Source organism: Ahaetulla prasina, chromosome 7 (genome assembly GCF_028640845.1).
Source record: "Ahaetulla prasina isolate Xishuangbanna chromosome 7, ASM2864084v1, whole genome shotgun sequence".
Taxonomy (NCBI): domain Eukaryota; kingdom Metazoa; phylum Chordata; class Lepidosauria; order Squamata; family Colubridae; genus Ahaetulla; species Ahaetulla prasina.
In genome coordinates this window covers 7,929,479-7,954,209 of record NC_080545.1, presented here as the reverse complement: position 1 = coordinate 7,954,209, position 24,731 = coordinate 7,929,479, and the positions used below count along the sequence as shown (strand labels likewise).

The 24,731-nt window shown below is 44.4% G+C and overlaps 1 protein-coding gene across 6 annotated transcripts in view; it reads left to right on the top strand.

Moving 5' to 3' along the window:
* Positions 1–24,731, top strand: part of PIK3CG (phosphatidylinositol-4,5-bisphosphate 3-kinase catalytic subunit gamma) — a 40,359-nt gene extending 15,628 nt beyond the window's left edge. For 5 of the 6 annotated variants that reach the window (XM_058190329.1, XM_058190333.1, XM_058190330.1 and 2 more), the window contains 6 exons: positions 1,653–1,718; positions 3,126–3,351; positions 3,935–4,038; positions 5,696–5,842; positions 7,968–8,058; positions 13,118–13,329. In XM_058190329.1, the coding sequence (XP_058046312.1) occupies positions 1,653–1,718; positions 3,126–3,351; positions 3,935–4,038; positions 5,696–5,842; positions 7,968–8,058; positions 13,118–13,314 (831 nt within the window). In that variant the 3' untranslated portion in view covers positions 13,315–13,329. Of the gene's footprint in view, positions 1–1,652; positions 1,719–3,125; positions 3,352–3,934; positions 4,039–5,695; positions 5,843–7,967; positions 8,059–13,117; positions 13,330–18,816; positions 18,929–20,199; positions 20,358–21,617 lie in introns of those variants that run through there. The other variant, XM_058190334.1, reaches the window with a different exon arrangement.

Below are 24,731 nucleotides of genomic sequence, written 5' to 3'. Positions count from 1 at the left end.
AGTGACCCAGCAATAAAACCCAGTTAATAGAAGCCATCATTCAATCTTGATTTCACATGATAACAGCTGCAGAACTAAAAGACTTGGTTCACTCCATGGGAAGACCTTGTAAGGCCGTAATTCATGCTAATGGTTACCCAACTAAGGATTAACTGACATGAGGATAATTTTTGTAGATCTCGTTTTTTCTACGTGTTTCACTTTTCTTCTTTATACTGTAACTGCTATTCTAATAGCAAATCCTTCCTAAAAGTTATTGCATTACATTCTTGATTAAAGTATCTTTCCATTGATATATAATTTGATGGTACTACTAAAAAAAAAGTGGTGTTATTACCTAGTTAGTTTAGCACATGTGGCCTAGAGGAGGAGCTCTTGCCTAACAATCAGGAACAATCAGTGAATTCAATCCTAGTAGAGGCCAGATATAGGGTCTCCTGCTTGGGAAGGGGGTTGGACTAGATGACCTGCAAGGTCCCTTCCAACTCTGTTACTCGGCATACTCTATATGTTTTAGAAAATATACTTTTCCAAAAAAGATTTCCACAATTTTGGCCATTACTGTACGTAACTATTAGGAATCAAGCTTTACTAAAGAGAGAAACCGTCTATTAGAGAGGAAATTCCCTGAGCATGGGCTCCAGTATGAGTCCGAAAACTCGGAAGTCAAAACTGTTGACCAACCCAGATTGGATCCTGCAACATTATCCTGGGACATATATATTTGCTTTTGGCTGTGAAGAACATACTTAAACGATAGGCCATTTGCAAATGGGAGTTGCATCTAATCCTGTTAGGTGTTGGGTATGGCGTGTTGTGAGAAATCAGTTTTTATTCCTTGTTACATCCCCGGTATTGGCAATTGGCGTTGTCAAACAGCAATGCCTATCCTATTGCGTATGGAGATGCGGTGGCTGAGTGGCTAAGACGCTGAGCTTGTCGATCGAAAGATCGGCAGTTCCGCGGTTCGAATCCCTAGTGCCATGTAACGGGGCGAGCTTCAGTTACTTGTCCCAGCTTCTGCCAACCTAGCAGTTCGAAAGCAGGTAAAAAATGCAAGTAGAAAAATAGGGACCACCTTTGGTGGGAAGGGAACAGCATTCCGTGCGCCTTTGGCATTGAGTCATGCCGGCCACATGACCACGGAGACGTCTTCGGACAGCGCTGGCTCTTCGGCTTTGAAACGGAGATGAGCACCACCCCCTAGAGTTGGGAACGACGAGCACATATGTGCGAGGGGAACCTTTACCTTTATTCTATTGTGTGTCCTTCAAAGATAGGCTGTTTAAGCCTCCCAGAGACAGTCATTTTAAGAGAGAATATATATATATATATATAAGTGCCTACCAGAAGCTGCCTAAAATTCGTACAAAAGGTGTCACTTGCACCTCCTGAGGTTTATCAACTACCTGGCATCTTGAGGCTGAAGCGATGAAGTTTACACTTTCCTTCAGGTGTTTTGCTGGCCCACGTTCAATCCACCTGAATGACTTAGTTTGCACAAAGCTTTTTTTTTTTTTTTTTTTAAAGATAGGCAGGAAATTAAAAACGAATCCCATGATTTGCTAGGAGAAATTCCAGCTCAGAACCCAAAACTAAAGTAAAGCGTGTTCGTGCTTGTTTTTCTTTTTTTCTTTTCTCTCTTATTTCAGGCAGTCAAATTTGAGCCTTACCATGACAGTGCCCTCGCTCGATTTCTTCTAAAGCGCGGTTTGAGGGTAAGTATCGGAAAAGATGGGGTGTCTATGGAGTTTCTTAGTCATCCAGGTCATGGTTGTCCCAAAGGTGCTGTTCTGTCCTCCTTCGCCTCCGTCCGAGTGATGGCTAAATTAGCCGGCACTATCAGCTCTGGCAGCAGAATCGCCAGCGTCTGCCAAGAGCCTCCGTTATCTTCCACGATGCTGGTGAATCACCCAGAAACAAACTTCAGCTCTTAATCAGTGGATTTGCCTGTTACAAAGAGACACAGCAGCTCTCGCTGCCTTTTATATCCTGTGGGGTGTGGCTCCATGACTCAGCACTTCCTGGGCCTGCCCCACCCTTGCTTCTGTTGTTCCCTCCTCTCCTGCCTACGAAACCTAGGGTTCAACCAAGCCTGATTGCCATCAGCTGGGTCTGGAGGCGTGGCCTGGGGGGGGAAAGAATCAGGGGATGGAGGCCTCGTTATCTCTTCCACCTGGCCTGCCTCTGGCTCCTGTAGCTGAGCCAAGGAAGCCGGTGCTCCCGAGGTAAGTCCTGATGGCCCTTCCCCCTCACTGTCTAAGTCACTTTCTGGCAGCAGGGCTGGGTCGGGGGGTGCAGACACAACAGGTGCTTTTTTCAAGTAGTGTGTAGTGAACCTCAAGAAACCTCCACACCCATTTGCACTACTCAGATGACCCATGCGCTCAAAAGCCCGACTGGGCTTATTATCAGGGGATGTCTTATTTTTGGGAAAACAGAGTATATGTTTTTTAAATGTTGTTTTTAACTTGTATTTACTCTTACGTTTTTATTAGGCTGTAAACCGCCCTGAGTCCTTTGGGAGATAGGGCGGTATAAAAATTTGAATAATAAATAAAATAAATGTTGTTTATACGTTTTTTTTAGTAAACATAAAAATTCAATATTTATATGGACAGCGTGTTGTCTGGGTACATATATTTTTGAGAAATAATAATAGTAACAATAGCAATCATATTCATAACATTGATAATAATCACATCACCATAATAATATTTGCTTATCCGTACTAATAAACCTTCATTGTATGATTAGTCATTCTCTTAAACTTTTAAGTTTCTAACTTTTGCGTCTGCTAGCTAATCATTGGTAAAAACGAATCCCATGTTAAAAAATACTCTTGTTTCTTCCTTCTCCTTAATTTTAAGCGTTAATCTATCCATCTCTGCACGTTCTAATATTTTCTTTTTATTACACTTTCATCTGTAGGGAATCTCTTCATTTCCCCACTGTTGTGCAAAAGCCATTCACACTGCATTTTAACAGATGCAAAATGAAACAGGTCTTCCCTTTTATTGTACTTTTTCTGGTAGAATCCCCAACGAGAATATTTCTGGTTTTAGTTTTAATCTAGATCACATCTGTTAAGAACCCGTTTTAGATGCTACCCTTTTTATTCATAGAACAAGAGGATCGGACACTTCCTGTTCTGGTTTTTGAGAAGCGAGATTGCTCAGTCCATGCACTACCAGCAAAGGTTTGCCGTGATCTTAGAAGCCTATCTGAGAGGTTGTGGCAAAGCAATGCTGAAGGACTTCCTCAGGCAGGTCCAAGTGACGGAGTTGCTGCACAAGGTCACCAGGGAGATCAAAGCTATTTCTGCAGAGAAGTACGATGTCACCCCACAAGGTAGGCGACGTCTTGAGAGGCGTCATTTCAGGTGTCGTGCGTTCGCCTCCCTCGTTTTTAGTCACCGGCAGCCAAGTCCGAAGTCTTTGCATCGTAGTGGCGGTTTCCAGATGTGTCAGTCGCGAACCAGTTTATTTTTTTAAACCCCCCCCCCGAAAAGATACTCAGGGTAGCTCAGGGTTGAACTCTGGGGTCCTTGGTGCTCTCTGGGCTTGGTGGTTTTCTCGCAGACATTTCGTTACCAAACTAGGTAACGTCATCAGTGCTGGAAGGGAGAAGGGTTTGTGAAGTAGAGGAGGAGGAGGAGGAGGAGGAGGAGGAGGAGGACAATGACGACTCTGGGGCCCTTCGTGGTCTCTGAGCTTGCTCGTGTTCTTGCAGAGGTTTCATTATCAATGTCTGGGTCAGCGGATGGAGCCTCCTGCCGGGTTTACTTACCGGTTCTTGCGAACCGGTCCAAACCAGGGGCAACCCACCACTCCAGCAATTCCTCATTCCATGTCGTTCTCATTGAATTATGTTTCTGATATTTTTTTTTTTTAAATCTCTTTTTCCCCCCCACTTTCATTTTTTTTTTTTTTAGTCATCACGCAGCTCAAACAAAAACTTGAGAGGCTACAGGACAACAGGTTTCCAGAATGTTTTAGAGTCCCCTACGATCCCGGATTGAAAGCAGGAGCGCTGGTGGTAAATATAATTTCCTTCTCTTTTAGCAAAGTCAGATGAATGAGGGTCGATGGGCTTAGAGGCCAAACAGAGCTCTTGAGACACAAGGAGAAGTCAGCCTCTGTATATGCGACAGCAGCACAATGCTCATTTTTGCGGTTTTGTGAATGTTTAATAGAACAAAAATGGAGCAAAACGTCTAAGGGGGCTCAGTCTTATCTTGAGTGACAGCTGGCAATAAATAAATTTATGGCCTCATTGCATTGCTGCTATTAAATTAAAGAAATACCGAGCTGGCTGAATGTCTACGGAGATTCTCTCTCTCTCTCTTTTTAATTTTTTTTATGACATAAAATTCAAAAAATGCAAAAGCAAAATAGCAAGAAAAATAGGGGAGGGAAAGGGGAAGAGGGCAGTGGTGAAATGTTAAATTTTTTTACTACCGGTTCTGTGGGAGTGGCTTGGTGGGTGTGGCAGGAGAAGGATACTGCAAAATCTCCATTCCCTCCCCACTCCAGGGGAAGGATACTGCAAAATCTCCATTCCCTCCCCACTCCAGGGGAAGGATACTGCAAAATCCCCATTCCCACCCACTCCAGAACCTGCTGGATTTCACCCCTGGGTTGATCCCAAGAAGATGGATTTCAAACTCCATGTTTCACCTTTTTAATTTCGTTCGGTTTGTGACTATAGGTAGTCCTCAGCTTACAGCAGTTCATTTAGTGACCGTTCGAAGTTACAACGGCACTGAAAAAAGGTGACTCAGGACCCTTTTTCACAGTTATAACCTTTCCAGCATCCCCACGCTCACGTGATGCAAATTTAGATTTTTGACAACTGCTTCATACTTACGACGGTTGCAGCATGTGATCCCTTTTGCGACCTGACGGACAAACTCAATGGAAAAACCAGATTTGTTGAACTAATGCATCAACGGCAGTGTTTCACTTAGCAATTTGGGCAGGGAATGTTGTAAAATGGGGGGGGGAGAAAATTCATTTGAATGTTTCACTTAACAACAGAAATGTTGGGCCCAATTGTGGTCATAAGTCGAGGACTATATGTAGATGCAAAGTCCTAGGCCTTTAATCATGAGATGTCAGTTCTGGTGGTGAACAGTGTATATAAGCATCTGTTCTGTCCCCCTTCGCCTCAGTCCGAGCGATGGCTTAATTAGCTGGCACTATCAGCTCTGGCAGCAAACTAGCGAGCGTCTGCCAAGTGTCTCTGTTATCTCCCTCGACGCCGATTAGTCACCCAGGAACAAACAGTACTTCAGCTCTAGTTAAGCAGTTAATTTGCCTGCTACGAAGTGGCATAGCAGCCCTTGCTGCTTTTATATCCTGTGGGGTGTGGCTCCATGACTCAGCACTTCCTAGGCCTGCCCCACCCCTGCTTCTGTTGTTCCCGCCTCTCCTGCCTACAAAACCTAGGGTCCAGCCGGGCCTGATTGCCATCAGCCGGGTCTGGAGGCGTGGCCTGGGGGGGAAGAGTCGGGGGGCGGAGGCCTCGTTATCTCTTCCACCTGGCCTGCCTTTGGCTCCTGGAGCTGAGCCAGGAAAGCCGGTGCTTCTGAGATAAGTCCTGACGGCCCTTCCCCCTCACTTTCCAAGTCACTTTCTGGCAGGGGGCCCGGCTCAGGGGGCGCAGACACAACAGTGTCCTTCTTTTCCCGCAGATCGAAAAATGTAAAGTAATGGCCTCCAAGAAAAAGCCCCTGTGGCTGGAATTCAAATGTGCGGATCCAACCTCTCTGTCCAGCGAAACCATTGGCATTATCTTCAAACATGGTGATGATCTGAGACAGGATATGCTCATTTTACAGGTAACATGTATGCAACACATCGAGGAAAGCCCGTGAGATAGGAGCACCTCTCAGACAGGGTGGTCAAACTTGATTTTATTGACGGACGGATCAGGGTTGTGTTTGACCTTTGGGGGGGGAGAGCACAGGGGGCGTGGCCAGCTTGGTACCACTCGTATCGGGGGCACCTATGGGGGGGCCAAGCGCTCTGCCAGTGAAAATGGGCTCCCGAGCTCCATTTTTGGCCATGATGACCATCTGCAGCCTTTCCCCCCCCAAAGCATTTTAAACCCCCCGCCAAAGCATTTAAAAAATGCTTTTAAAAGTAAAAAAGCTTCTGACGATCAGGCAACTCAGCTGAGATCGTCAGAGCCTTTTAAAAGCATTTTTTTTACCAACCTCTTCAGCCAAAGAGGTTGTAGAAAAAATACTTTTAAAAGGCTCTGTAGATCCCAGCTGAGCTGCGTGATCATCAGAAACTTTTTTTTTTACTTTTAAAAGCATTTTTGCGGCTGAAGAAAAAATGCTTTTAAAAGTAAAAAAAAAAAACTTCGGATGATCGCGCAGCTCAGCTGGGCATGAGGGGGGGGGCGGGCAGGGATTTTTGCTACCAGTTCTCCAAACCACCCACCGCCATCGCTACTGGATCGGGCGATCCGATCCGAACCGGGAGCATTTCACCCCTGGTCCAGATGTTGAGCGTAATGATAGAAAGCACACTCCATTTCTTCTTCTGTCACTCAACAAATCTTTTATCTCATTCATCGAGATGAAGGTGACGGAAATGAGCATAGAAGACAGGATGTTTATGCATTTTAGTGAACTGGATTTTTTTCTTTTTGAATTCTGCTCCACAAGCTGCTTCTGGTATTTGTCTTGTCAAGATTGTTTTGCAACATTTATATAGTATAATTTGGACCTACCAGATCTTTGGACTGCATCAGACTAACTCCCTCATCATCCCCATGCTAACCGAGGCTGTCATTTTCATTCCGCCTGCAGGAATTGTATTTACTTACTGTATATTTATATTATTTATTATTTATATTTCCTATTTCTTAGCCATCCATCTCCCTCGGACAGGGTCATAAGGAAATAACTTGCTTGTTTGATTTTGTGTGTTCCGTTTTGTAGCTCTAGTCCAGGGGTGTCAAACTCAAGGCCCGCAGGCTGGATCTGGTACATCGGGTGCTTAGATCTGGCCGGAGGTGGGATTCACTTACCTTCCCTACAGGTTCACAAATGTGAATGCGCTCACTTTGCTCACACGGACCACCTCTGCGCATGCACACGGCCTTCAGCACATGGGCAGTAGTCGTGCATTATATCTGGACGGGCGGGTGGAGCCCAGAGGTGAAATGCTCCCGGTTCAGACTGGATCGCCCGATCCGGGAGCGATGGCGGCGGGTGGTTCAGAGAACCGGTAGCAAAAATCCCTGCCCCCACCCCGCCCAGCTGAGCTGCACGATCATCAGAGGTGTTTTGTTTTTTTTACTTTTAAAAGCATTTTTTTCTTCGGCCAAAAAAATGCTTTTAAAAGTAAAAAAAAAAAAGGCTCTGATGATTGCGCGGCTCAGCTTCAAAACCCTTTAAAAGCATTTTTTTCTACAATCTCTTCGGCTGAAGAGGTTGTAAAAAAAAAAAAAAGGTTTTAAAAGGCTCCTCTGGCGATCCCAGCTGAGTTGCCTGATCGCCAGAACCTTTTAAAAGCATTTTTTAACAACCTCTTCGGAGGTTCCCAGGGAAACACCCACAGCTCCTTTTGGATGCAGATAAGTGCAGGGCACGCGTGGAGACTCAGAGCAAAAAACGGGCCTACCAGAAGTTTGCGAAGGCCAGAAACGGCCTTCTCCAGAAGGACTCTGGAGCCTGGGGAGGCTGTTTTTGCCCTCCTGGAGGCTCGAGAAAAGCCTCCGGAGCCTGGGGAGGGCAAAAACGCCACTCCCACCCCCCATGGTGCAGGAGGCCAACTACACCACGCCCATCATGGCCACGCCCCCCAGCAACCGGGCAGAGAACCCCTTGCTAAAATTTTTGAAGCCCACCCCTGCCCCTCCCTGTAGTTTATGGCAGGCCGCCGTCAAAGCGAAGTAGAGCTGAAGATCTGACAGTCCTCTTGATGCGGTTTGCCTTTTCTTTCTACTAGATACTTCGAATCATGGAGTCCATATGGGAAGAAGAGTCCTTAGATTTATGCTTATTACCCTACGGATGTATTTCTACAGGGAATAAAATAGGTAATGTATTTGTCCGAAGCAGAGCTTTTTAAAAATTACAACTTAGTCCAGAACTTATAATCATTCGTTTAAGGACCGTTTGAAGTTACACTTAGCAACCGGGTTCCTATCTTAACAACTGCAGTGGTTTTATTTAGCCACTGTGGCTAGAAAGGTTGTAAAATGGGGCAAAACTCACTTAATGTCTCACTTAGCAACATAGATTTTGGGCTCAGTTGTTGTAAGTCAAGGACTATGTGTACTCGCAGGAGTTGAAATCTTTTGGTGTGATGAAAGCCAAGCTTTTTTTCCGGCTTTTTTATATCTGAAGTATAGTAGACTAGGGATGCGGTGGCTCAGGGGCTAAGATACTGAGCTTGTCGATCGAAAGATCGGCAGTTCAGCAGTTCGAATCCCCAGTGCTGCCGAACGGGGCAAGCTCCTGTTCGTTGTCCCAGCTTCTGCCAACCTAGCAGTTTGAAAGCAGGTAAAAAATGCAAGTAGAGGGACCACCTTTAGTGGGAAGGAAACAGTGTTCCGTCCGCCTTTGGCATTTAGTCATGCTGGCCACATGACCACGGAGATGTCCTCGGACAACGCTGGCTCTTTGGCTTTGAAACAGAGATGAGCACCACCCCCTAGAGTCCGGAATGACTGGCACATATGTGTCGTGTCCCACTCCTCCGCTGACGACCGGGTCAGGGAAATCCGAATCAGGCGTGCCTCTGCAGCTCTGCCAAAGTCCTAGCAAAGTCCTCAAGGCAGGCAGGAGACCAGAAAGTGACTTCAGCAAGATATGTTAGACTTTGCCTGACTCAGAGACTGCCAGAAAGCAGGTTCTTTATATAGGCCATGGGGTGTGGCTCCATGACTCAGCACTTATCCAGGCCTGCCCCTCCCTTCCTTCTGTCGCCACCGCCTATCAATTCTTCTGAAGCGAGGGTCACTCCAGTCTGCAGCTGTTGGTAATTGACCTTCCTCAGGCTCACATGCTGTGGGGGAGGGGGAGGGGTCTAGTTGCTCCGTTTGCCTGGGCATGGAGCCAGAGCTGGGGGCTGGAGGTACTTCTTTCTCCTCAGCCTGTCTGGGCATGGAGCCAGGGCTGGGGCCGGGAGGCATACTAGGACATTCCTCAGCGTTCGGAAGCAGATAAGAAGGCCCCGGCTGCGGTGAAAGCGGGCAAGACACAACAATATGTGCGAGTGGAACCTTTACCTTTATATCTGAAGTATTTTCTCTAAAGAAGCTTCAGTGGACATTCTTAGTAATAGGTGGGTGTCTTTTCATTTTTGGGGTACCCAGAGATTTTGGATCTCTGGATTGCATAGTAGTGCAGGCTCACACTGATAGCCATTTCACAAAATATGTCAGTCTTATATGGAGCTCTCTTCATTTAAGTAAATATAGATCATGACACATGACAATCAATCTTGTCGGCTTCTCCTTTGACCTGAATGACACACTTGGAGTATTAAAAAAAAAACATCTAAAAATTAACTTGGTGCCTGACTGATTTATTTCCTGTTGCTCTGGAGAAATTAAATTCTTCACTTCATATCTCTATTTCTTTTTTCATTTCAGTATAACTGAATTTACATTATGGAAGGGGTAGGCCACTATGGCCTTTTTATGACCTACGGACTTCATCTCCCAGAATTCCTGAGCCAGCATGGCTGGCTGGCTCAGGAATTCTGGGAGTTGAAGTCCGCAGGTCATCAAGGGATCACCGTTTCCCATCCCGGCATTATGGGGACGTCACTACCACTGCTCATGTGATGAGTGATGAATTGCGACATGTTCTCTTGTCTCTTCGTCCTTGAGGTGGTATTTCAGCCGCGGTCATAGTTGTAGCATAAGGAGGTTGTCATAGACAGCATATTTATTTATTATCCGTTTATTCTGGGTTTTCAAGGCAGCTTATCTAACGTTCTGTGAAGCTGGATTGAATTGAATTGGCCCAAAGTCACCTCGATAGCATCTTCCCTAGGGGAAGATCTGTCCATCTGTCCTTCTGTCCGTCCATTCATACATCATCTCTCTCTCACACATATGTACATCTATCTGTCTGCATATATCTATCTATCCCTCTAGAATAGACTAGACTAGACTAGACTAGACTAGACTAGACTAGAATAGAATAGAATAGAATAGAATAGAATAGAATAGAATAGAATAGAATTTTTATTGGCCAAGTGTGATTGGACACACAAGGAATTTGTCTTGGTGCATATGCTCTCAGTGTACATAAAAGAAAAGATACGTTCATTTCTATATATCTCTATATATCCATATATCTATATCCATATATCTATATCTATCTCCATCCTTCATCTATCCATCCGTCCGTCAGTCCACCCATCTTCTGTCCTATGTCTGTCTGTCTGTCTCTTTCTCTCCTGTCCTATGTCTGTCTGTCTGTCTCTTTCTCTCCTGTCCTATGTCTGTCTGTCTCTATCTCTGTCTGTCTGTCTGTCTGTCTGTCTGTCTGTCTGTCTGTCTGTCTGTCTGTCTATCTATCTATCTATCTATCTATCTATCTATCTATCTATCTATTTCATCTCCTCTCATCTCTCCTATATATGTCTTTCCGTCCCTATCTGTCCGTCTGTTCGTCCATCCATCCTTTCCTGTCCTATGTCTATCTGTCTGTCTCTATATCTATTTATCATCTCATCTCTCCTATGTATGTCATTCTGTCCCTGTCTGCCCGTCCGTCCTTTCCTGTCCTATGTCTGTCTGTCTCTATACCTATCATCTCTCTATCTCATCTCTCCTACGTCTGCCTTTCCGTCCCTGTCTGTCTGTCCGTCCATCCATCCATCCATCCTTTGCTGTCCTATACTTGCCTGTCTGTCTATCGCTATCTCTGTCTATCGATCTATTAAACACCTATCCTTCTCACCTTGCCTATAAGGTGTCTCAGTACTTAAGAGATAGTCTAGACAAGAATGACCAACCAGGGATAGCAACACTACCTTTATTATGAGGTTATAGTAATAGAAACTTGCAAGTCTGAATGTACCTCTTCCTGTGTCCCTCACTTGTACTTTCCCCCAAAACTTGTGGTTGTAAGTCAAGGCCTATCTGTAGTCCTGATCTATTTTTCACATCTTAGTCCGGTCTATTTTACAAAACTGACAGTAGCAGATCTAGAGATGCAAAAGAAGAGACATGAAGTAATCCACTCTGGAATGATTTTATTTATTTATTTATTTATTGTTTGAATTTATATACCGCCCTATCTCCCAAAGGACTCAGGGCGGTTCACAGGCATATAAAAACATCAATATACAAATTAAAACAATCATTAAAAAACTTATTCTACTGCCCAATTAATTAAAAGTAAAAATATAGATATTAAAATCAATTTAAAAACCCCTCTAAATTTAAAATCTAAAAAACTAAGCCAGTCCTGCACAGATGAATAAATGTGTCTTGAGCTCGCGACGGAAGGTTCGAAGGTCCGGAAGTTGACGGAGTCCTGGGGGGAGTTCGTTCCAGAGGCGGAGCCCCACAGAGAAGGCCCTTCCTCTGGGCGTCGCCAGGCAACACTGCCTAGCTGACGGCACCCTGAGGAGTCCCTCTCTGTGAGGCGCAGGTCGGTGAGAGGTATCTGGTCGCAGTAGGCGGTCCCGTAGATAACCCGGCCCTATGCCATGGGCGCTTTAAAGGTGGTCACCAAAACCTTGAAGCGCACCGAGCCACAGGTAGCCAGTGCAGACCGCGCAGGATAGGTGTTATCGGGAGCCACGAGGGGCTCCAACTATCACCAGCAGCGTTCTGGACTAACTGTAGCCTCGGATGCCCTTCAAGGGAGCCCCATGTGAGGCGTTACAGTAATCCAGGCGAGGCGTCACGAGGCGTGGTGACCGTGCATAGGGCCTCCCGGTCCAGAAAGGCGCAACTGGCGCACCAGGCGAACCTGGTGAACGCTCTCCTGGAGCGGCTGTCAAATGATCTTCTAGAGACAGCCGTTCATCCAGGAGGACGCCTAAGTTGCGCACCCTCTCCATCGGGGCCAATGACTCGCCTCCGATGGTCAGCTGCGGATTTAGCTGACTGTACCGGGACGCCGGCATCCACAGCCACTCTGTCTTGGAGGGATTGAGCTTGGGCCTGTTTCTCCCCATCCAGACCCGTCGGCCTCCAGACACCGGGACAGCACTTGATGGCCGTTGGGGTGGTCGGTGTGGAAAAATACAGCTGGGTGTCATCCGCGTACAGCTGGTACCTCACACGAACCCACTGATGATCTCACCCAGCGGCTTCATATAGATATTGAACAGAAGGCGAGAGGATCGATCCCTGCGGCACCCACAAGTGAGGCGCCTCGGGGCGACCTCTGCCCCCTGTCAACACCGACTGCGACCGGTCAGAGATAGGAGGAGAACCACCGATAAACGGTGCCTCCCACTCCCAATCCTCTAACCGCGCAGCAGGATACCATGGTCGATGGTATCGAAAGCCGCTGAGAGGTCTAATAGGACCAGGGCAGAGGAACAACCCCATCCCTGGCCTCCAGAGATCATCCTGGCGACCAAAGCCGTCTCCGTGCTGTAACCGGGTGGAAACCGGACTGGAGCAGGTCTAGATAGACAGTTTCATCCAGGTGCAAGGAAACTGATATGCCACCATACTCTCTACAACCTTCGCCGTGAGCGAGGTTGGAGACCGACGATAATTACCTAAAACAGCGGGTCAGGAAGGCTTCTTGAGGAGGGCCTCACCACCGCCTCTTTCAAGGCGGCCGGAAAGACACCCTCCACCAAAGAAGCGCTCGTAATCGCCTGGAGCCAGCCTCGTGTCACCTCCTGCGTGGCCAGCACCAACCAGGAGGGGCACGGGTCCAGTAAACACGTGGTGGCATTCAGCCTCCCCAACAACCTGTCCATGTCCTCGGGAGCGACAGGGTCAAACTCATCCCATAAAGTGTCACCAAGACCACCCTCAGCCGTCTCACCCGTATCACCGCAATCTTGGTCCAAACCATCCCGAAGCTGAACGATTTTATCGTATAGATAACCGTTAAACTCCTGATGCTATTGGTTCAAGCCTTGTTTTCTTTTCTTTTTTTAAACAGGAATGATTGAAATTGTAAAGGATGCTAATACAATTGCCAAAATCCAGCAAAGCACAGTTGGAAACACTGGGGCCTTTAAAGACGAAATACTAAACCAGTGGCTTAAGGAGAAGTGTGTAATTGAAGAAAAGGTACTTGTTCCTGTTACTGCTACTCAGGGGTGCTATTCAACAGGTTTATTATTTTATTATTTATAATTTAGATTTTTATACCGCCCTTCTCCCGAAGGACTCAGGTTCTGGAGAACCGGTAATGGAAATTTTGAGTAGTTTGGAGAACCGGCAAATACCACCTCTGGCTGGCCCCAGAGTGAGGTGGGAGTGGAGATTTTGCAATATCCTTCCCCCCTAGGAGTGGGGAGGGAATGGGGATTTTGCAATATCCTTCCCCTGCCACGCCCACCAAGCCACACCACGCCCACCAACCCACCTACCACAGAACCGGTAGTAAAAAAAATTGTATTCCACCACTGCTGCTACTGCTATTATTTCTGTTTGAAAAAAAAGTATTATTTCTTTGTAAGCCGTTACGGGGATAACTTCAAGAGGTGTCCAACCTTGGCGACTCTTAAGATGTATGGACTTCAATTCCCAGAATTCCCCAGCCAGCATAAGACGATTATCTGGAACTCGGGTGGGGGGGGGGAGTTGGAAATGACAGGGAGGATATAGGAACGTTCACTTAAGGAGAGGGAGAGAAGGAAGGGAAGGAGGGAGAAAGAGAGAGTATATAAGTGACTTTTAGCATATCGGACACCAGTAATCTGTATGTTTCATTGCTCTATATTTCTTTTAGATCATTTTTTTTAAAAAAAAGTTTATTTTCACAATGCCTTGGGAGTTGATAAACGTTTCACATTTGCTTTTCTTTTCTTTAATAAATCCACAATCTTGCCTGATCATTTGTAAAACACTCAGAACCAGGGGTGGGCTTCAAAAATTTTAGCAAGGGGTTCTCTGCCCGGTTGCTGTGGGGCGTGGCCATGATGGGCGTGGCCTAGTTGGCCTCCTCCACTATGCCCCGGGGGGGGGCATTTTTGCCCTCCCTGGGCTCTGGAGGCTTTCCTCGAGCCTCCGGGAGGGCAAAAACAGCCTCCCCAGGCTCCGGAGGCCAGAAATGGGCCCATTTCCGGCCTTTCTAAACTTCCAGTAGGCCCGTTTTTCGCCCTCCCTGAGTCTCTGCACACGTCCTGCACTTACCTGCATCCAAAACGGGCCGTGTGGGGACTTCTGGGAGGGGCATATGCTCTCAGTGTACATAAAAGAAAAAATACGTTCATCTCTATATATCTCTATATATCCATATCTCTATATCTATCTCCATCCTTCATCTATCCGTCCGTCCGTCCACCCATCTTCTGTCCTATGTCTGTCTGTCTGTCTGTCTCTTTCTTTCTCTCCTGTCCTATGTTTGTCTGTCTGTCTCTTTCTCTCTCCTGTCCTAGGTCTGTCTGTCTGTCTCTATCTATCTATCTCTGTCTGTCTGTCTGTCTGTCTATCTATCTATCTATCTATCTATCTATCTATCTATCTATCTATCTATCTATCTATCTATCTATTTCATCTCCTCTCATCTCTCCTATATATGTCTTTCCGTCCCTATCTGTCTGTCTGTCTGTCTGTCTATCTATCTCATCTCATCTCTCCTGTCCTATGTCTATCTGTCTGTCTCTATATCTATCTCATCTCATCTCATCTCTCCTATGTATGTCATTCTGTCCCTGTCTGCCCGTCCGTCCTTTCCTGTCCTATGTCTGTCTGTCTCTATACCTATCATCTCTCTATCTCATCTCATCTCTCCTGTCCTATGTCTGTCTGTCTCTTTCTCTCCTGTCCTATGTCTGTCTGTCTGTCTGTCTGTCTGTCTATCTATCTCATCTCATCTCATCTCATCTCATCTCATCTCATCTCATCTCTCCTATGTATGTCATTCTGTCCCTGTCTGTCTATCTATCTCATCTCATCTCATCTCATCTCTCCTGTCTCTTTCTGTCCGTCCATCCATCCATCCATCCATCCTTTCCTTTCCTGTCCTATGCCTGCCTGTCTGTCTATCGCTATCTCTGTCTATCGATCCATTAAACACCTATCCTTCTCACCTTGCCTAGAAGGTGTCTCAGTACTTAAGAGATAGTCTAGACAAGAATGACCAACCAGGGATAGCAACACTACCTTTATTATGAGGTTATAGTAATAGAAACTTGCAAGTCTGAATGTACCTCTTCCTGTGTCCCTCACTTGTACTTTCCCCCAAAACTTGTGGTTGTAAGTCAAGGCCTATCTGTAGTCCTGATCTATTTTTCACATCTTAGTCCGGTCTATTTTACAAAACTTTTACCAAGTACGCTTGGTCCGCCAGTTGCGCCCCTTCCTTGACCAAGATGCCTTATGCACGGTCACTCACGCTTTTGTCACTTCCCGTTTGGATTATTGCAATGCTCTCTACATGGGGCTGCCCTTGAAGTGCACCCGGAGGCTTCAGCTAGTTCAGAATGCAGCTGCGCGGGTAATAGTGGGAGCCACCCGTTGCTCCCATGTAACACCAATCCTGCGCAGTCTGCACTGGCTTCCTGTGGTCTTTCGGGTGTGCTTTAAGATTTTGGTTACCACCTTTAAAGTGCTCCATGGCTTAGGGCCCGGGTACTTACGGGACCGCCTGCTGTTACCTTATGCCTCCCACCGACCCGTACAGAGAGGGTCTTCTCAGGGTGCCGTCCGCCAAACAATGTCGGCTGGCGGCCCCCAGGGGTAGGGCCTTCTCTGTTGGAGCGCCTACTCTCTGGAACGAACTTCCCCCTGGTTTACACCAATTGCCTGATCTTCGGACCTTTCGCCGTGAGCTGAAAACGCATTTATTTATTCAAGCGGGACTGGCTTAAAAAGTTTTATTAATTTTTTTAATTGGGGTTTTTACGTATCTTAGGGTTTTAAATTGTTTTAATTTTTGGCCATTTAAGTTATATGCTTGGTTTTAAGTTTTGTTTTAATGTGTATATTGTGGGGTTTTTACTATTTGGCTGTACACCGCCCTGAGTCCTTCGGGAGAAGGGCGGTATAAAAATCTAATAAAAATAAAAAATGCGCAGAACAGATCTGTTGAACGAACTTCCCCCTGGACTTCGTCAACTAGCCGACCTTCGGACCTTTCGCCGTGAGCTGAAAACGCATTTATTTATTCAAGCGGGACTGGCTTAAAAGTTTTATTAATTTTTTAATTGGGGTTTTACGTATCTTAGGGTTTTAAATTTTTGTAAATTTTTTATAGGGTGTTATTATATTTTAAATTTTCGGCCAATTGAATAAGTTTTTTAAGGGGTGTTCTTAATATTATATGTATTGGGGTTTTTTTGTATTTTTATTCTGGCTGTGCACCGCCCTGAGTCCTTCGGGAGAAGGGCGGTATACAAATTAAATTAAATTATTATTATTATTATTATTATTAATAATAATAATAATAATAATAAAATAAATAAATAAATAAATAAAACTGACAGTAGCAGATCTAGAGGTACAAAAGAAGAGACATGAAGTAATCCACCCTGGAATGATGCTATTGGTTCAAGCCTTGTTTTGTTTTCTTTTTTTAAACAGGAATGATTGAAATTGTAAAGGATGCTAATACAATTGCCAAAATCCAGCAAAGCACAGTTGGAAACACTGGGGCCTTTAAAGACGAAATACTAAACCAGTGGCTTAAGGAGAAGTGTGTAATTGAAGAAAAGGTACTTGTTCCTGTTACTGCTACTCTGGGGTGCTATTCAACAGGTTCTGACAGGTTCTGGAGAACCGGTAATGGAAATTTTGAGTAGTTTGGAGAACCGGCAAATACCACCTCTGGCTGGCCCCAGAGTGAGGTGGGAGTGGAAATTTTGCAATATCCTTCACCCCCAGGAGTGGGGAGGGAATGGGGGATTTTGCAATATCCTTCCCCTGCCATGCCCACCAAGCCACACCACGCCCACCAACCCACGCCCACAGAACCGGTAGTAAAAAAAATTGTATTCCACCACTGCTGCTACTGCTATTATTTCTGTTTGGAAAAAAAAAGTATTATTTCTTTGTAAGCCGTTATGGGGGTAACTTCCAAGAGGTGTCCAACCTTGGTGACTCTTAAGATGTATGGACTTCAATTCCCAGAATTCCCCAGCCAGCATAAGACGATTATCTGGAACTCGGATGGTGGTGGGGAGTTGGAAATGACAGGAAGGATATAGGAACATTCACTTAAGGAGAGGGAGGGAAGGAAGGGAAGGAGGGAGAAAGAGAGGGTATATAAGTGACTTTTAGCATATCGGACACCAGTAATCTGTATTTTTCATTGCTCTATATTTCTTTTAGATCATTTTTTTTAAAAAAAAGTTTATTTTCACAATGCCTTGGGAGTTGATAAACGTTTCACATTTGCTTTTCTTTTCTTTAATAAATCCACAATCTTGCCTGATCATTTGTAAAACACTCAGAACCAGGGGTGGGCTTCAAAAATTTTAGCAAGGGGTTCTCTGTCTGGATGCTGAGTGGGTGTGACCTAGTTGGCCTCCTCCACTGTGCCCAAGGGGGGGCATTTTTGCCCTCCCTGGGCTGCAAGGCTTTCCTCGAGCCTCCGGGAGGGCGAAAACAGCCTCCCCAGGCTCCAGAAGCCAGAAATGGGCCCATTTTCGGCCTTTCTAAACTTCCAGTAGGCCCGTTTTTCGCCCTCCCTGAGTCTCTGCACACGCCCTGCACTTACCTGCATCCAAAACGGGCCGTGTGGGGACTTCTGGGAGGGGCAGGGTGGGGTGGGTGGGGCCAGCCAGGAGTGGGATTTGTGGGATTCTCAGAACGGCACAGAATCTTAGCTAGAGGTTCTCCCGAACCCCCAGCAGATCAGAACCACAGACATGCAAGAATGGGAAGGTTGTTGAGTTGCCAGCACCAACTTGCTAAGCGATGATCTTGGTTGAAATCAAAACCCATTTGACTAAATATGATTTTGCGTATACCCGTAGTCCTCGAGGTACGATCGCAATTGAGCCCAAAATTTACATTGCTAAGTGAAACATTTGTGAATAATAATAATAATAATAATAATAATAATAATAATATTTTAATTTGTATACTGCCCTTCTCCCGAAGGACTCAGGGCGGTTTACAGCCAAAATAAAATACAGCAAAAACACATACAATACTAAAAACAGACATTAAAAAACTTATTAAATTTGGCCCAATTTTAAAATACAATCAAACCCTAAAAATTAATAAAAAGTAAAACCCATAAAATCAGCTAAAAAATTCAAATTCAAGCCAGTTCTGCAAGACGGAATAGATAAGTCTTTAAGTTCGCGGCGAAAGGTCCGAAGGTCAGGTAGTTGTCGAAGTCCAGGGGGAAGTTCGAAATGTTGTTTGCAACCTTTCCGGTCACAGTTGCTAAGTGAATCATTACAATTGTTAAGTTAGCAACCCGGTTGTTAAGTGAATCCGGCTTCCCCCTTGACTTTTGCTGGTCAGAAGGTCGCAAAAGGGGACCACACTGCAACCGTCATAAATAAGAGTCAGTTGCCAAGCATCTGAATTTTAATCACGTGACCGTGGGGATGCCACAATGGTCGTAAGTGTGAAAGTCACTTTTTTCAGCGTTGTTATAACTTCGAACCGCTATAAGCCAAGGACTACCTGTGCTGCAGTTTGGCACAAAGCTGATAACCTGAACCCTTTTCTTAACAGTTTCAGGCAGCCGTGGAGCGGTTTGTGTATTCTTGTGCAGGATACTGCGTGGCAACCTTTGTACTTGGCATAGGAGACAGGCATAATGACAACATTATGATCACAGGGTCAGGTAAGTTTTGATTGAATGAGTGACAGCGTAGTCTAGTCCAGGGGTGTCAAACTCAATTTCATAGAATAGAATAGAATAGAATAGAATTTTATTGGCCAAGTGTGATTGGACACACAAGGAATTTGTCTTTGGTGCATATGCACATAAAAGATACCTTCATCAAGAATCCTAAGGTACAACACTTAATGATAGTCATAGGGTACAAATAAGTAATTAGGAAACAATATCAATATAAATTGTAAGGATACAAACAACAAGGTTAGTCATGCAGTCATAAGTGGAAGGAGTAAGTAAAGAGAGAGAGAGAGAGAATAGAATAGAATAGACTTTTTTATTGGCCAAGTGTGATTGGACACACAAGGAATTTGTCTTTGGTGCATATAGAATAGAACAGAACAGAACAGAACAGAACAGAACAGAACAGAACAGAATAGAATAGAATAGAATAGAATAGAATAGAATAGAATGGAATTTTTTATTGGCCAAGTGTGATTGGACACACAAGGAATTTGTCTTGGTTCATATGCTCTCAGTGTACATAAAAGAAAAGATCATCAAGAATCATAAGGTACAACATTTAATGATAGTCATAGGGTACAAATAAGCAATCAGGAAACAATCAATATAAATTGTAAGGATACCAGCCAGAAGGTTAGAGTCATATAAGTAGAAGGAGATGGGTGATGGGAACGATGAGAAGATTAATAGTGCAGACTTAGTAAATAGTTTGACAGTGTTGAGGGAATTATTTGTTTAGCAGAGTGATGCCATTCGGGAAAAAACTGTTCTTGTGTCTACTTGTTCTGCTTTGCAGTGCTCTATAGCGTCGTTTTGAGGGTAGGTGTGAAAAACGGAAATCAATCATTTTTTTCAGTGCCTTGCTAACTTCAAACGGTCACTAAACCAGGGGTCTCCAACCTTGGCAACTTTAAGACTTGTGTACTTCAACTCTGGCTGAGGAATTCTGGGAATTGAAGTCCACAAGTCTTAAAGTTGCCAAGGATGGAGACCCCTGCACTAAAGGAACCGTTGTAAGTCGAGGACGACTTGTAAGATGAACGAAGAGAAGATGGCAAGGAATGCAGTCCTTTGATTATAGTAGAAAAGCAGATTTTGACAAAAGTTGGAGAGCTTCAGTTATAAAGGCAAACATACAGATGGAAGGTCCAATAAAGGTTTTGTTTTTTTTGGGGGGGTAAAAAAGTCATCCCAGTTGATGTGTTTTTAATTGCCTGGCATAATATTGATTTTTTTCCCCTTTTGTTTCCAAGGTAATCTCTTCCATATCGACTTTGGCCATATTCTTGGAAATTACAAAAGCTTCCTTGGAATTAATAAGGAAAGAGTTCCTTTTGTCTTGACACCCGATTTCCTTTTCGTCATGGGGACATCTGGAAAGAAAACAAGTCTGCGGTTTCAGAATTTTCAGGTACCAAATAAACCTTGTGTCAGGGTTCCAAGTAACACCCCAACGAAATAAACCTCCGAGGCTTGAAGTTCCTCAAAGTTCCATTTTATTAGAGATGTCATATTGGCACATCTGGGAAAACCCAAATCTGAAAGCTTCCGGGTTTTCCCCACCCAAAGGAAAGTACAAGTCCCTGCCCAGCACCTACATGTCCATCACATGATCCAATCAACCACCGTCCCAACTGGAGATACCTCCCAGTTTCAGCCTTCCAGCTGCAGGACAAGATGACCTTGACTCTCTGAGAAAGGAATGTTATTACGATTAGAGGTGGTATTCAGCCGGTTCTGATGAACCAGTAGTAGCGACACTCTAGTCTTCTATTCCATTCCATATTTTCTATTCTATTCTATTCTATTCTATTCTATTCTATTCTATTCTATTCTATTCTATTCCATATTTTATTTCTTTTCTATTCTATTCCATTTGACTGCATTCCACTCCACTCCACTCTTCTATTCCATTCCATATTTATTCTGTTCTGTTCTGTTCTATTCTATTCTATTCCACTCCATTCTTCTATTCCATTCCATATTTTCTATTCTATTCTATTCTATTCTTTTTTTTTTTTTGCATTTATATCCCGCCCTTCTCCGAAGACTCAGGGCGGCTTACACTATGTCAAGCAATAGTCTTCATCCATTTGTATACTATATACAAAGTCAACTTATTGCCCCCCAACAATCTGGGTCCTCATTTTACCTACCTTATAAAGGATGGAAGGCTGAGTCAACCTTGGGCCTGGTGGGACTTGAACCTGCAATATTGCAAGCAGTTGCTGTTAATAATAGGCTGCATTAGCCTGTTGCGCCACCAGAGGCCCTGTTCTATTCTATTCTATTCCACTCCATTCTTCTATTCCATTCCATATTTTCTATTCTATTCTATTCTATTCTATTCTATTCTATTCTATTCTATTCTATTCTATTCTATTCTATTCCACTCCATTCTTCTATTCCATTCCATATTTTCTATTCTATTCTATTCTATTCTATTCTATTCTATTCTATTCTATTCTATTCCACTCCATTCTTCTATTCCATTCCATATTTTCTGTTCTGTTCTATTCTATTCTATTCTATTCTATTCTATTCTATTCTATTCTATTCCATTCCATTCCATTCCATTCCATTCCATTCCATTCCATTCCACTCCACTCCACTCCATATTTTACTTTCCATTCCATTCCAATTTGCCTGGGATGTTTTCATCGTTCTGCAGGATATTTGCGTCCGGGCTTACCTCGCTCTTCGGAAACACACCAATCTTCTCATTATCCTCTTTTCGATGATGCTGATGACGGGGATGCCCCAGCTGACCAGCAAGGAGGACATTGAATATATCCGTGATGCGCTGACGGTCGGCAAACACGAAGAGGACGCGAAGAAGTATTTTCTAGATCAGATCGAAGTTTGTCGGGACAAAGGCTGGACGGTGCAGTTCAACTGGTTCCTCCATCTTGTGCTCGGGATCAAACAAGGCGTTGAAAAGCATTCTGCCTAAATATGGTATTACGGTACAGGTCGTCCTAAACATACGACCACCCCAGAGGCCAAAATTTTAAGCGAGACAGTTGTTAAGTGAGCTTTGCCCCATTTCACCACCTTTTGTTCCGACCCAGCTCCCCAAACACGTCAAATCCTCTGAAGTTTAATTCAAAAGATTCCTTTATTAGGAGCGCTGGCTGCCCCGGCAAAATGTTTCTCAACGCTGGCTGACAGGTCCGTCTAGCCGGAAGATGAATAGTTGTCTGCCACACTTATTCATCTCTGCCCCCTGCCTTTTATCCCCAGAGCTAGGGTGGGGCTTTGCTAGCAGCGGTGGCTCTTCCGTCCCAAGGACTGGCTCATAGATTTCCACTGCTCTCCTCTCCTCTCCCTTCTGCGCATCAGGCACTGAACCCAGTTTTTCCTCCTCTTCCTCATCAGCCACCTCCAGAGCTGGGGGCTGCTGACTCTCCATCTGAGAGCTGAGAGACAGCCCAAGCTCCACCTCTCTCTTTTTCTCTCTCTGCCAACTCCATTCCCTCTTCCCGCTTGGAGCTCTCAGGTTGCCTTGATGCTGACCCTAACTCCCACGCCTCCTCCTCCTCCTCCTCTGATTTGGCTGCTGGGGGGCCGGCGGTCGATAGGTTTGAACCAATAGCTTTTTTTTTTAACTACCGGTTTGTCCGAACCGTAGATTTTAGCTACCGGTTCGCCTAAACCAGAGCGAACCGGTAGCATTTCACCCCTGCTTCCAACTCTGTTATTATGTACGTACTTGGCAACTTTAAGACTTGGTGAATTCCCAGCATAGTTGGCTGAGGAATTATGGGAGTTGAAGTCCACAAGTCTTAAAAAGTTGCCATATTTGGAGACCCCTGGTGTAGTAAATGCAGTGGGAACTTCAAAAGGTTTTACTACAATGATATTTGGTCTCTTGAAGAGATACCGTCCAAGGGCTTCTTATTTTACCACGTCTTTAAAAATGCGAAACTTATTTTTTTCCCCCAGGAATATTTTTTAAAATAATTATTCAAATAAATACTAGTGCCATAATTCCTGGAGAAACAAGAGGTGCCTCTGGCAATTAGCCTTATTCACTGTATATATTTAGTTTTCGATCTCTTCTTGCTCTGTCAAACACCTTTTACATTCTTTTAAAATTCAACGTGCTCTGTTAGGTCATTTAAAACTTAAATGTTCATTTAGTTTTAAAACTCAAAGATCCATAAAACTCAAAGATCCATTTTAATCTACAGACGGTTTATATGCTCTATGGATTTGTGGGCCAAATCAAAAAAATTTACATATTCATGGCAGTATGGTGCTTTGGCTCTTTTTATATTTTATAATTTTTGTTTTTTTTTAAAAAGGTATTTATTTTCTAAAATGGGGCAATTCCTCTTTTTACCTCCATTCATCCTGATAATTCACAAGGACTACTGCATCTTTGCATGGAGAATCTATTGCTCTAACTAAACTCATAATGCGTTCTCTTGATGGTTAGAACAATTAATTGATGGAACGACTTGTCTCCAGAAGTTGTGGGTGCTGCAACATTGGAGGTTTTTAAGAAGAGATTGGATAGCCATTTGTCTGGAATGGTATCGGGCTGTGATGGCGAACCTATGGCACGCGTGCCCAGTGGCACATGCAGCCTTGCCAATTTGTCTTCCAGATTTTTGGTGCGCATGCATGTACCCTGACCAGCTGTCCTCTGCGCATGCGGCAGTGCCGAAAACCAGTGTGCGCATGTACGCTGACCAGCTGATTGCCAGAACCTGGAAGTTCAGCTTTTCCGGAACACGATCCATTCACACGTGCGGCAGTGCCAAAAATCAGCCTGCGGATGTGCGCTAATCAGCTGATTGTCGGGTGCGCATACGTTCTAGAACCCGGAAGTTTGGGTTTTCCAGACCGCAGCCCTGACGAGTGCGCGTGTGTGTGCCGTTTCTGCACGACCTTTTTGGCACTTGGTGCCGAAAACGTTCGCCATCACTGGTATAGGATTTTTTTTTTTTAATTTACATTTATATCCCGTCCTTCTCCGAAGACTCAGGGCGGCTTACAGTGTATAAGGCAATAGTCTCATTCTATTTGTATATTTACAAAGTCAACTTATTGCCCCCCCAACAATCTGGGTCCTCATTTTACCTACCTTATAAAGGATGGAAGGCTGAGTCAACCTCGGGCCGGGCTTGAACCTGCAGTAATTGCAGGCTGCTGTGTTCTAATAACAGGCTTCTAACAGCCTGAGCTATGCTTGAGCAGGGGGTTAGACTAGAAGACCTCCAAGGTCCCTTCCAATTCTGTTTATTCTGTTCTTCTGGTATGAATTTTGACTGACTTGAATTGTAACAATGATGATTATACCTTGCGTGTGCACTTGTTTCTCCAAAGCAAATACAACTTGAAGTATATTTATTTATATGTGTGGTGCAACATGTCATCTCATTAATATGTCAATTAAAAGAAGCAGTAACAGTATATGAAAAATTTGCCGGTGTAACCTACTCTTCTTTGGACATAGATAAGAGCTGAAAAGATTGCTGGGTATTATAAAGACTTTTTAAAAACGTTTCCGTTTCCTTAGGGAGTGTGTAACTACTTAAACGTTTGATTCCATCATCCCTAGCCACAGTCCACACTGCAACGGATAGAAAGCTAAATCCAAAATTGTTTCACTGCGTTAGGATCTCCTATAAGACAATCTACATTAGAAAACCCAGTTTTCTGAACTTTTTACGTTTTGTAACAACAATACTTTAAAAAAAAAACTCACTGTATCTCTTTTGCAATTTTAAAAAGTGATGTATGTTTTATATGCTCTAAATAAAAATATTGATATTAA